At 35.5% G+C, this 14,108-nt stretch overlaps 1 protein-coding gene across 4 annotated transcripts in view; it reads right to left on the bottom strand.

Moving 5' to 3' along the window:
• NETO2 (neuropilin and tolloid like 2) overlaps window positions 233-14,108 on the bottom strand; it is a 29,623-nt gene continuing 15,747 nt past the window's right edge. For 2 of the 4 annotated variants that reach the window (XM_021408312.1, XM_021408310.1), the window contains exons 5-10: window positions 13,350-13,394; window positions 13,133-13,260; window positions 9,652-9,880; window positions 6,136-6,249; window positions 5,112-5,114; window positions 233-3,479 (exon numbers count right to left, since the gene is read on the bottom strand). In XM_021408312.1, the coding sequence (XP_021263987.1) occupies window positions 2,899-3,479; window positions 5,112-5,114; window positions 6,136-6,249; window positions 9,652-9,880; window positions 13,133-13,260; window positions 13,350-13,394 (1,100 nt within the window). In that variant the 3' untranslated portion in view covers window positions 233-2,898. Of the gene's footprint in view, window positions 3,480-5,111; window positions 5,115-5,351; window positions 5,354-6,135; window positions 6,250-9,651; window positions 9,881-13,132; window positions 13,261-13,349; window positions 13,395-14,108 lie in introns of all 4 variants that reach the window. The other 2 variants (XM_021408313.1, XM_021408311.1) reach the window with 2 other exon arrangements.

Raw genomic sequence — 14,108 nt, 5'->3', positions numbered from 1 at the left:
CCCACATTTTCTCTGTAGTGAAAGGAGTTTGATTCTACTGGAAATGAAATTTCAACTCTAATAGTTACCACTCACTTCTTAAAGCAGAGCAAAGCAGCCAAACCTTACATTAGATGAAATGTATAGATACATTATTGTTTAGATGTACTAACCACACAAAGTTTTCCTTTCAGATTTTTAGGTTCAGTGTTTAATTTCCCCTTACTTTAAATAAAACAAGCAGCAATAGATATTTCTTTTCCCTGTCCTTTTTATTTGTAGAAGTCTATAGGAGCCATCATTCCTTTTGGTTTCCCTCTCAGTTCTATTCAAGTGTACACCTATTGCAACAGTACAGTTTGGGTCTGTTATTACTGAAATACTGGAAGCCTCCCTCCAGGAGAGTTCTCACTCTCTACTGGGAATCAGGAGCAGGTGTTAACTAGACAGCAGGACCTCAGCTTTATGCTATAAGGTACACACGTACACACACAAAAAATTAGTGAGGAAGAGGAGAGAGTGAAGCTGGGAAAGCTGAGCCTGAGGTTACTGGAAAACCTTACTCACAAGATGTAGCTGATTATGGGAATCTGCCTAGCTGCTCTGGGGTAGAAAAAAGCAACTGTGTTTCGACCATGCCACCAAAAAGTTGCTATGGAGACTGAAATATTATTCAGGGCATTTGAAAATTCTTCAGTAGTGCTTTTACTATTTTTTTCCACAGATTTGCACTTTGCAAGGTTGCTGGATTTTTAAAATTGTTTATTTAAATTTTATTATTACAAGTTAACTATTCAAAGATAATGTAACTTAGGAAAGAATAGGGACCATAATATTTTATCACATGGACAAATATGCCTTAAAAGGGAAACTTTATTATGCAAACCTAGCACTACTAGAGTAATATGGACATAAATATTAGTTTTACGTGGGTCATTTCTTGTTTTAAGAATGTGGAATGAAATCTGTTCCAAATTACATTCTGTACCATGTAGGTAATAATGAGATATTTATTACTGAAATCAATGACAAGTAAATTAAATGTCAATACATGTTTTAATTAAATATTAAAAAAATGTTGAGTCAAAATTAAATAGTTTTTTATTATTCTTTTTTTAAACATTTATCATCTGGCATGAAATGCATCTAAAAATAATGCCCTCTTAAGTTGTTCCAAATTGAAATATAGTGTGGGATAAGCACAAATGCTGAGACCAGGATATAGTCTTAGGGGTCTGATGGATGAGCTTCTGATTAGGTTCCTTCTAGATGTTGAGGATAATCAGCTCACCCACCTCCAATCAATTTCTTACATTTTATAAGATTTTGGATTTCTTTTTAAGCATTTGTAAGATTATTTTCTGGTCATCTAATGAAAATTGGTTGTTATACCTCTTGTTCATCTCTTAAGGAACAGAGGTTTCAGTTGCTGGAGTCATATATTATTTTTTGGAGTGTAGTCAGCACAACAAACATTTCGCTGTAAATATGGTTTTACATGCATAGATAAAGGATGTACCTCATGCAAGCTGCTAGGCCATGTTTAGTAAAAGGTTTACTGTGAGCAAAATAGCAGAATAAACCCAAACAAACCAGGGAATAAAATATAAGCTAACGCAGAAGTCATATTATGTATGCTTGGCAAATTGCAAGCTACACAGCAGCCACTGCATGTTATTCAGAGCTGCTAAAATGGACAGTGAAACAAGCCTGTTGTACAGGTGCTAGATTTTGATTTAATAAATAGTCTGTACAGTATCAAACTATATAAAAGTCTAAAAAACACAATGAGAACTACAATATTTGCAAATCTGTTCTATATTGTAAAAATGTTAAAATTAGATCCAAACCACCATTAAAAAATATGAAATATGCAAATTTTCAAGTGGCAACAAGGGGCACAGGAAGGGATCCATAAAGGTTAATTAGGGTTGCTTTGATTTCTCCTTGTTTCCAGTATCTTCGTACACTTTGTGGTCACACCTCAGCAATTCTTTTCAGTCAGGCAGGACAGGAGCTAAAGTACCATCGGTGATTTCAGCAGGGAAGATTGGCTGCATAAGGACTGAAAGGCTGTTTTAAAAGAGATATGTTCAGTAAGGTCTGCTCATGTAAACACTTGGAAAACACAGGAACAAAACTGTTTTCTAACCACAGTGCTGTGAAATCAGTGGAGTCATGTGGATCTATAATAAATGGCAGAATCTTTTAAAATGCTAAGCCTTCTTGAAAGACTGCAGTTAGAATGAGTACTTATTTGTGTTCAATGGCAAGCTGGAAAGATCATATTCCCAAATGTACTAAAATTAATATACCTCAATATCTTTTAAAAAGGCAGTAATCCTTTATGCCTTTTTCTCACAAAGCATAGAGTGATGAACTGATAATTAAAGGCAATATAAATGGCAGGCAAGATGAAACAGATGGCTCTAACGTAATTCTTGAGTCTTAACTGGCACTTAACTCTAAGTCTTTCAAATCGACAAATACAATAAAACACCTATGTTGACATACATATGGTACACTTAGCTACTTTTATTTATGTAACTGAGGTATTAAAATCGTCTTGAAAAGCAGACATCTAAAGAAGAGAAAATGATATGAAGAGGAGAGTAGTAGTCACTGTTTTTGCTGATCTATATGATAGTAGTGGTTGTTGTTTTTCCTCCAATATTCTTAACTTCAGATTTCCATGCAAAGTCCATCTTGTTGCTTTGCTGAATACGTAGCTTGGAAAAATGAAGGAAGTCCACTGTTTTACAGGAAGAATTAGTTATGAAGACTTCTTTTTAAAATGAAGTATAACAAGCTAAAAGTGTGTGCATCTCACACGCTGCATATAGTACACTTTTAATATATACACTGTCCTTATACACAAGCATCCTTTATATACACCAATATACCGCCTTCACTAGGAAATTAAAAGTCAATAGATAATGAACCTTGTGCTGTATCTTCTCTTCCTCTAACGTAGATTTCACATGGAATCTCCTCCATCACTCTGTCTTCTATGACTTGCTCAGGGCAGTCATGCGCTTGTTTGAAAGTGTAACTACTTTTCTTGAATGTGCTATTAAATGTTTTCATTGGCTGAGGTTGTGCAAAATCGTTGCGGAAGGGAAGTTCCATGGAGCTGAGGTTTGTCCTGCTTTGTTTTATATTGGAGGCCTGAGAGCCACAGTGGTGGTCGTGAATGCATCTGGAAGCTGTTGAAGAGCGTCTCATTTTCTGATAGTTTTCAAGTTCTTCTGATAAATCTGCCAAATCTGCAGAAATTTCTTTGTCCCTCAGTGAAAATAGTTCATAATGTGGAGGATCAAATACTTCCTGGAAGCCAGTTTTATTGAAAGCAGTCTTGCAAGCCATAACCTTTTTGCGAGGTTGCTTTACTTGTACTAGAATTGAAATGATAAGAAGAACTAAAACTATCCCTGATGTTACGCCAATGATTGTTCCGTGCGTTCTGGTGATTTGTTCAAACAATCCAGATTTTTTTTTTTCTGCAAAGAAAAAGTAAGGATTATGAGAAGGCTTTCATTATTTTTCACAGTTTGGATTGTATGTCAGAAATAGGCAACTGTGATCTCTAGGTAAATGCTGTACTATTAATGAAATGACTTCGTGGTACCACTGACTAGACCTGTATGTCAATAGGATTTGTCTAATTGTCTATCTTCATTAGTGACTGCCAAACGATAATTTAGTGGCAGGTGTAACTCTGTGGCCAGTGCATGCTTACTCATCTGGGACGTGGCTTCAGTCCTGAACCTATACTGACCAATTAACATTCCAGAATCTACAATTTGAACAGCTACAGATGCTTCTCCTATCAAAGTTTGCTTGTGCTGGTAACATTCCAACTGATGCCTGTGGAAGAAAACTTGGATTTAAATGCATCTGTTTCTTCTTTAAAATTGAAATTTTACTACAGTGACAATGTAAGACTGGCTTTACTATTTGTTTTCACTTCTTTTGGAAATTTAATGTCTGTCTCTTGCATAAAGTCTGCTATACAGATTGCAAAACAGGGAACTTTAGCATAGATACATTCCAGTTGTAACTGTTCACTAATCGTCTGTTGGGAGTAAAAGTGTGGGGGAAGGGGGCAAAAAACTCAACCAGATCGTGTGGCATTTTTGGGTAGTACTTCATATGAAAACACACAAGATGGCAGCATCAGAACAAAATGGCTTTCCATATATAAAATTCTTATTTGAAGATTAAAATTTTCCAGATAGATTTCTGTTCTGTACAGTACTACCTTCAGAGGACCAAAAGAATTCTACACCAATAGAACCTGCTATGCTCACTAGCAGAGAAAAAAAGCATTTTAAGACTATGTAGAACAAAACACTGCCTAAATATTATGTATTTTCAAATATTGGGCTTCTGGTATCTGGATATGTCTGTTAGGCACCTAAGTACTGCACACACTGCACAAGAAGAGTTACATACCATCAGTGTAGTCTAAAACCACCCATATATTACATGGGGTCCTGATGAATTGGCTAGGAAGCAATACTTGAAATACTGTTACACATCACTTAGGCCATTTACTCTTAGTTACATTTATGCCTTTAATAGAAAGGAAGAGATCTCCCTTTGTTCTGCTGAGTTTCAATTATGTCAGTATACTTTTGTTGGAGACAGGAATTTCAGTGCTATGATAATTCTCTCATATGCATCTAGGTTTCTTAATTTTTGGATTTTTTTTTTTTTAATTCATAAAGGTCTTAATCAAAAGCGATGTATTCCCAAGTCACTTCAAAGAGATTGCCCATGACTGACACTTTCATTTTTTTTTAATCTTTATGCCCCACTGGGCTGTAGGCATAAGGTAAGTCGCAACATGCTCAGATTTAGGTAGCCACTGACATGGACTAAATGAGAACTCTAGGTGCCCAAGGGAACTGGGAACAATTGAGAAGCTTTCTTTTTAAAGATAGAAATTGTTCATTTGGTTGCATCAATCTCCTTAATTCTACTGTAGCTGGCAAGATGGATCCAGCTGTCAGCTGTCTTGTGATTATGCGCTCTGCAACTTTTAAAGCAGAATTTAAATTGTATCTGACATAAAACATGGTAAGTTATTCTGCATCAGTTGCAGCAAGTGCAAATATTGGGAAAGACACTTTCTTCACTGGCGATACAGTTCTTATAGAATTTATTTTTTAAATACTAGAGAATAATAATGAAATGTAGATTCTAGGTGAAGCTCTAGAATAGTATTTGCAGAGATGGGAAACATCACGAAGTTGCACATAGAATATTATCAAAGCTAAGAATTATTTAGAAGAAACTTACTTTCCAATTGAAAACTTAAGAGTAGTGGATCATGTTTTTTAGCTGGATCCTTACATAATATGTGATACTTCTATTACGTAACACACCTTGCATTAGAGTGTATTAGAGTACTGTGTATTTTTTATACTGTTTACTTGAAACTATTTCAAGATTTTCCTTACAGAAAGTTTTGACTATTTGTACACTTGAGAAGAAATTTTCTTTGAAATTGAGTACACATTTTAATCTTTCAGGATGTTTTTTTCCAGACCTTTTAATCTGTCAGAAAACAAACTTGTTTGTTTTGCTTCTTAGGAGAATTTTTTTTTTTTTTACTTTAAACTGCTTTTGTTCCAATTCTGAAAAATTCCCTTATTGGTGAGACAAGTGTAAAATATATATATATATATATATATATATTATTTTATCTCTGAAGACTGCTGCATCTACTTCAGCCTTGAAAAAGAATTTGTGCTGGAAGGATTATCTGACTTTTTCCACTTGTATATTGTTTTTTTTTTTTTCTCTTTTGGTGATAAAAGGTATGACCTGTCCCTTCAGTCCTTGCTTCATTTAAGTTTTTAGGAATGGATAGGATGCAACCTGGTAAATGCTAAATTCTACTGCCTATTAAGCTAACAACCTTTTAAAATGAAGAGAATATGCTGAAGAAGAGATTTGGTTATAAAGTAGTTAGATCAATCTTCGGTATGCTTACATGCCTTCTGAGTTTAAATAAAAATTTGGAACACCTTCCTGAGATTAGGAGAATTGCTGTCTTCAGCATATTTCCAGGACAAAAATTTCATGGCTTTCCTGAAAGGCAAACTGACCAGCGTGGATCACTGGGGCTACACTTCGCACTCTATTTACCTCTGCAGTGATTTTCATCCCAGGGGTATGCACAGTTTTGAATGCCATTGCAGACTAAAGAATTATTGATGCACATGTTGCTATGGCAGAAGTAAGTGTTGCCTGAGCAGGGAGCTGCAGAACAGAAGAGGAAGAAAACGTTAAGAATTTTCATTAACTTGCAAGAAAGAAAACAAACAAACAAAAAAAGCTAGTAAATTCCTGTTATTTTTAACATGCGTATTCAACTTTCTCTTCAAAATTTCAAACAAAATCACTTCTTTTGCACATTGTTAATTATCAGATGATTTACTCTTTTGTTTGTTTTGTTGCTTTCCAGTGCATTACTGATGTTACAAACAAAATGCTCTTGCTCAAAACGTGAGGCAGAAAGAAAAGTCACCCGACATAGATAATGGTAGAAGGATTTAATACTTGTCTTTAAAGGCTTAATGCTTAAATCACATGCTCATCATCAATTATAGATTTATTCAGTCTGCTGTGCATCTGCTATGTAGATGGTATAGCTGGTTGTGAAGCAGTTCCTGAACATCTGCATTTCAGAGCCTATTAATATCTTAAGACAAATCAGATTTCAGCTTGTGGTGGCCTGTTTCAGAAACTGCAAGAGATTTCAGAAACTGAGGGCATCAAAGTCACTCCTGCTTGTGAATCAAAGCTCTTAGATCCTCCTATTAGAGGTAATGCAGGGATTAAGCGAGTAAAGTTTATCTTTTTATCTATCTGTTTATATATAGTTACAAATTTGAAGAAATAATTTAACTAAAAAGTTACCCTAAAGATTCTGTGTATTCATGTGTGTTATACATAATTCCTTCACATTAGAAAACTACTTAAGAAAAAAAATGCTGTTTTCAGGATGGTGTATAATATAATTGAGGAAGTCTCTATGACTTCAGGGCACTAGGCAGGAAATTAGTTTTCCCTTTTTCTGTCTCAGTAATGTGATATTTTTATTAAAGAAGTGCCTCTTTTTAGGGTAATCAATACATAGCAGCATAGATGTTGTGACAGACATTATACTACTACTTGGTTTCATAGGAAGAATTTATTTTTGAGCAGTCTTAATTTTCTGAAACTTAAAGCAAAACCCGAAGGGTACAGTAGGGCAGCGTGACAAGTCCTGTGTACAGCATGTTTCTCACTTATTCTGCCAGTTAGGCTTCAGACTCTTATTGACAAAAATAGGAGTTATGCCTAAGGATGAAAAGAAAATTCGAATTGACATTCCCTAACCCTTTCAGGCAAGTCTTCCTGTTCTGCTGCTGCTTCTCAACCCACCAGCACATTCTCTATTGTACATTCCTGTGTAGTTTCCTTAACAATTTTTGGGTGATGGCTTTTGTTCATGGGTCCATAAAAGCAGGACAAATGGACTTCATTTTCTATTGTTTGTTATTTGGGGAGTACCAAGTCTGTCTACCAGTCACAGTGATTGATTGGTTCCAGTCCAGGACTTCAAGGACAGAGCTGGACTCTTCCCTTAGCAGCTGCCTAAGACTTGTGCAGTGTTCAGTGTTCTTTATATACAGCATTGTTTATGTACTGAATCAAGCCAGAAATGAGACACATTGATTTTTAACATTTTTGGTAGCTGAACTGCTTAGTCAAATCTGCAAGCAGCATTAGATATTTGTTAGGTGACTGTCATGCATAATTAGTTCATTTATGCAAATCTTTTCAGAAATATTGATTGTTTTCATGGTAGGCTTCTTATAATTACAATTCATTAGTAAGATAAAAGAGAAAAATAGCTTAGAGATCTGAAAAGAAGATAAGCTGAAACTCACCATTTTCAGTTGGAAAACTTGCTTATCAATATACTATTTAAAAATATAGGAAACACTTAGTTTTCAGACACATACTTTTGAATTACCCTATCTGAGAAAGACAGTATCTGTAGTTAGAAGATACATAAAAATAACAGTGTAGCATTGCAGACTCTATTCTGGCGATGACTTTTGAACTGCTTTAAAATTGTAAGTTAGGAATGTTATCCAGCTTTAGAAGTAGGCACTGTTTCAGCCTCTTGCACTTGACCTCTCCCCTGCCCCCAATATCTATAATATAAATGGATAATTTCCCCTGCCAAAGTTCATCTTGTTTTTGAGATTGAAAGCTGGAATAGCCCGCACAATCAGTAATATTATATTACTAACCATATTGAAATAAAAGCTACTGGAAAAGCTGTTATAAATTTGATAAGCTGTGCTTAAAACTTACTGAAATTCACCATAACTAAAGTTGATTAAATTCCCACTGCAGGTTAAGCAATAGACTAGTTTCTGAAACATGCCATTGCTTCTTACTATCATGCGCACAACGTTAAGCAATAAAGCATTTATCTTAAATTGCTCTTACTTTAGAAAGACTTTTGCACAGAAAGTAACTTCCATCCTGTGTTAAAGTTTCCTGTGTGATGGAGCTGAACATAAAATCTACCCATTACCTGTAACTTGAATTATTTTTCCAAGATGGTGATCAGTATCCCTTTCAGGACTGCCTACAAACATGTTACTTTTGTCAAAAGAAGTTACTTCTTTGACAGCAAACCTTTACTGCTTACTCTTCAAGTAGAAGTTGAAAACTTTCAGCACAAAGCACAGCTCTATCTCCTGAAGTGGCAGATATGTTTTATTCAGTTCTCCCCACAGACGTCAGATCTAGTCTATAGTTCCAAACTTAGTTACTCATGTGTTGAAGATGCCACTTCAGTCCTCAGGTTCTGCAGTGTGGACCATGTAGTCCCTTGTAAATATATGAGGCAATGAAGTTCAGTTAAGTTCAGAGAGAAAGCACATAGAAGATCTCACAAATAGCATGTTTTTAAGAAGCATCTTAGGCATTGTTCTCATTGTCACTAATTATCTCTAATGCAGGCTATGGAATCCAAACAGAAACTGAGAATAGCATTTGCAGCTCTGCTTTTAATATAGGCTTCTTAATAAATTAGAATTTAACTGCCTTATCTGTGGTTGTGCACCATAACTGGGCTTTGCAGAGGAAGCACACGTGGGACTGTTTTAGAGTTATGAGCAATGGAGAAGGGATGCAACAACTTAGGTGTAGTAGGAGTGGGTCTGTGGTTGAAGCTGTGGGTAGGAAAAAGATCCAAACTCTGCATGGTCAGAAGCATTCTCTTGTCCTTTGAACATCCAGTGTGGGCTTGAGAAGAGCCTGTCTGGTAGGGAAGCAGAAGCTGGGTGCTTCAGTCCCATTGTTGTCTTTTAAGTAAGTTTGTGCACGTCTGTAGAACTCAGTAAGAACTACTTACACTAAGGCTGCATTAGTATTGAACTCAAATGAAAAATAAAACTTTTAAGAAAGGAGGAAAGTCATTTTTCAGGAACTATGGTGTAACTGTAATAAAGCAAGTATTTAGCTTACCTACTCCTATCCAAAGGAAACATTGTTTTTGAGTGTATGCTCCTCTTGCATAAAATAAAGCTATAGCTTTTGCTAAAATTCCTGAGGCAACCCGATATCAGGAGAATGAGCACTTTGAGATCTACTTACGATCCACAAACGAAGTGAACAGCATTCTGAATCTGCTGAGTCTGCTGCCTTCATCCGCCCACATTCGCACCACACCTGTTCCAGTCTGCAGCGTGACATCATTTGCTACAGTGCTGCAAAACTTTGCCTTCAGGTTTTCAATAGAACTACTTCCATCATATACAGCAACAAAGTTTCTTTTGCATTCATTGGAATGCTCCATTTGATAGTCCAGAAATCGTAAATAGATCTGTTAGAAAAGAGAAATGAATTTCTCCAGGAAAAGTAATACAGAGAAGACAATTTTCTTTTTAGCAAATCTTGAATAAGATATTTTATCCCCTTATATGTTTGTGTAACTCCCAATTCACAATGCTATGAAACCTGCATTTCGTCTTGTTAAATGTCAGTGGTGGGATATTACTTGGAATGCCTTTCATTCCCACTTCTCCTCCTCAAACCCATCTTCACTTAGTAATTTACTCCAATGTATTTCTGGTGCCCTTGAAAAAAAAAATTAAAAATCAACACACTTGCTAAATAAAGGTCTAAGCTGCTTTGTCAAGCCTACAGTCAGTTACTCTAAAGCAGATGCAAGAAACGCATATATATCCTGAAGAATTTTAGTGGTATTTTGACTGCCTTCTTGCCTTTTTAATTCATAAAAATAACACTAAAATATAAGGGAAGGAATCTGTTCAGAAAAGCTCTGAAGGAAAATAAAATTAATTACAATTTGTTGCTTTGGAATGATGGAAGCTAATTACTAATCCATAGCAGTGTTACGGAAGACATAAGCCATGAAGACATGAGTAATTTGAATAAAAATGGAAGTGGGAGAAAAGTAAACTGGCTGCCTAGGACAAATTAATAAAATTAAGCCAATGCTAACTCCTTCAGAAATAGAATTCTAACGCAAGTAAAGGCAACGTATGTGGTAGATCATACACGGCAGGGAAATTAGAAGACCAAGAGAGTACTTGGAGAGTAAACAAATAATTTATCTCACTGGGACAGGAAACTTGGGAAAGATTGTAATTCAGTTACAGTTGCATAGAAAGATCATTGGGGTTTTTAATCACTTGTTATGTCAGTCTTGGGATTTTCAAAATTCTAGTGAAAGTTGAGGAGATATGTAATTAAGTCGCCTTTAAATTAAGTCCTTATTTAAACTTCAGAATTCCAGAGCTATCCATTATTTTGCCAGAGAAGGAATCTACCCATGTGGGGGCTCAGGTCTCCTACACTGTGGGAGAGGAGGTCATAATCCATCAGGAGCTCACTGTACTCTTCAGATAAGCTTGAGTCTTCACTGCCCGTACGTACAATCGCCTCTCTGGCTGATGCTGTGAATGTTAAAGGCATTTTTCACAGCGCAGTTTTTCATGCATCTGCCTAATGACAAGAATCTCAACTCCTGTTTAATTTTTGGAGGAAGAGACTGTGGATGAATACCATGCACGACTGCTATACTACCAGTTTTTCTGCGCTTTTGCCATATCTTGCTCTTAATCTTAACTAGTGTGAAAGCCTTTTAAAACTGAATTTTAAAGAATTCTCTGAAACAAAAGCACTACTTTTGTGTGGGGAAAAAACATGCCCTCCCAACACTTAACAGGATTTATTCAAAACCCAGTAAAAGAGCAGGTAAGAGATTGGTTACACTTCTACACCCTGGCTCTTCCTTTCTTTCTGCTGTCTGCCAGAGGCAGGTTGCCAACACTTTCTTTCTGTGAGGATTTGCAGCCTGTGTCATAGTATCTCACAAACAAGGGTGTGAGCTGCAGGTGCTCATATTTTCATTTAATGATTGGCTTTATCCATGTACTGCGAAATTACAATGGAAACTAAAAATAAATTAGAACATTTTTAGTAGAGCTATTCTGCATATGAAAACAAAGGAGTAATTCCACTGAAAAGGCTCAGCTCTGCAAAAGCTTTTTCAGGTTAGTGTGCCAGGCAAGCAAATATAAAACACTTTGCTTGTAGATTATTTTGATTATTCTAATAATTTTCTGAAATATGGAGCGGTTTATTCAATTTATATTATGCAGATTTTAAAGTCCTTTCATTGCTGCAGTTGTCAGTTTTAAAAATTTGTTTCTTATTACAAAATCAAATTGAGGAAATTAAAAATGTCTATGCTTAGTTTCCTCCAGAGACAGCACCATACCAGATTTAATGGATTTTATCATCACAATTCAGCCAAAAAAGAAGCTTAAGAAACCACTCTTAAAATATGAAGAGTTATTTTTCTGCATTGTTTTAACTCAATAATTTAGGATGATGATCTAATCTCAGGACTGACCCAACTACAACTGTGCCTTCTGGCAACATTCAATAATTTATTAAAATACTTAAGCAAAAGACCTGGTGCACTCAACTGGAAATGTAGAGAGAAAATGGTTTTATTATTGTTTCTGGAAGAACTGCTACTATTACTTAGACTAGTACAGGGCTCTTGGGAGTTGAGTTACTTCCTCAAAGGCTCAAATATATTAATGGAGTTTCAGTTTCTTGTCTTGTCCTAATATTATTACCTTTTAGGTTGTTGTTTAATCGATTTGGAAGTTGCTGAATACTAACTCCTAGAAGTGGGTAGGAAGGCAAAGAATAGATTTGTCATCTTGGCAGGTCCTGCTATTAAAAATATTTTTTTTATCCTTTATGTATGTGGTAAAGGCAAGCAGTAACATGTGCTTTAGTAAACATGCAGAAGCAAAATTACAGATATGTATGCTATACAGAGAAAAAAATTATGTATTCTTCAGTGCAATGCTTAAGTTACCAAATGTATGATTCTGAAAAGTTGTGTAGCTTCTTTTTTGTGAAAACAGGCTAACGCTATTCTATTTTGCGGTTACAAATAGGTCTTTTTCCTTCTCTGCCCAACACTAAAGCTCAAGTTGTTCATAATGGTTATAAGATAGTGGGTTTTTTTTCATAAGTAGTTTCTAGTGCTGCAGGCACAACTATAAATATCAAGTACCTACATATCTAATAATGATTTTTGTCTTATGCAGCTAACATATCCTTTTAGGCCTTGGGCAAGAAGATTGAACCAAATTTTACCGTGGCAATATCAGAGGCTATGATACTATAGCAAAGTTCTGCTGACTTCAGATAGAACCAAATCCCCCAGTAGAACTACTGACAGCAAAATATTAAATCATGGCAGCAAGATTTACTCGAACTTATCAAAGTTGCTAGCCAGCATTTTTACCTGCACTTTTCCAATAAAACGACAGGCCAAATCAAATGCCCTTGGAAAATGTTTCTTGAACAGTTTTCAAGACTATTCTGTATTTAAAGTTTCACTCAGTAGGAAAACAACGCCATGGACTTGCTGCATATGTGGATTTTCAGAATAATCTATCTGAATTTCCTAAACCACTGAAACATAATTCATTTCAGTGAAAGAGAGACATTATGCAAATTGCTATTACCTATTAGTAATGACTTGGAAATCCATTACATACTGAATGATATGAATGAAACCCACCTTAGCATTTGGAGTAGCTTTAATTGTCCATATGCAGTCAACTGCTTGTCCTGGTTTTGTTTTTTCTTCTTGTTCTACTTGACTGGAACGTACAATTCCATCAGCTCCCGAGAGCTCAAATTGGCAGTCTAGGGAGAACATATACCTTGCTGTCAAATGCAATATGATATTAATTCAAAATTTCTTATATAAAGAAATTGATATTGTAATACTAGACCTGGAATGGGATTTAAAATACCTCCTAGGTAAGTGAAGTCGGGATCTGTAATAGAAAGAAGTCATGAATCACAGGGGCTATCAATGCTTGAGAATCACTTCAAGGTTTATTACAATCTGAAGATGATGTCCATTTTTATTATGTCCCAATAAAAATTGCTAGAAAGTTTGTTCAGTCAATTGGAGGGTACAAAGACAAACTTTTTTTAGATAATACATTATTCCACAAAGACTGAGCTTAGCTGAATAAGGTAATTCTATACTTACAGCTCAGATTTCCAGCATAACACCAAAAATTATTATTAGGCATTTTTTTTCTACATTATATTCTGAAATTTAACCATACCAGTTTTCTCTGAAATCCGTGGAGCTCCACAAGAGTACAGGGGACCTTTCAGCGTGCATCATTCTGACCAGGTTGTTCTCTGTCTAGCTCGGAACAATGTGCACTGGAGTGCTTTAGTAGAATATATGAACACTTTGAAACTGCTAATTTCTATTAATAATGAATATAAAGAAGTCAGCTTAGTACTAAAGTTACTTTTTCTTTGGATACTCATGCTGTTTATATTAGGCCAAGTAGCACAGTTCTAAACATCATTAATTAGGGCAGAATTCATCCTTGATTCCTCCTCTAATGTACCTTTTTCTAAATGCAAATTGTATGTACTGCACATAATCTACATAGTAAACTGTAGTAATATACCATATCTATTCTAGTAGTGAGTTAAGAATATACTTTTTTGTAATGGTTAGATGA

This window comes from Numida meleagris, chromosome 10, assembly GCF_002078875.1.
Source record: "Numida meleagris isolate 19003 breed g44 Domestic line chromosome 10, NumMel1.0, whole genome shotgun sequence".
In the NCBI taxonomy this organism is placed as follows: Eukaryota; Metazoa; Chordata; class Aves; order Galliformes; family Numididae; genus Numida; species Numida meleagris.
Note: the sequence above shows the minus strand (reverse complement) of the source record. Positions and strands in the feature narration are given on the sequence as shown.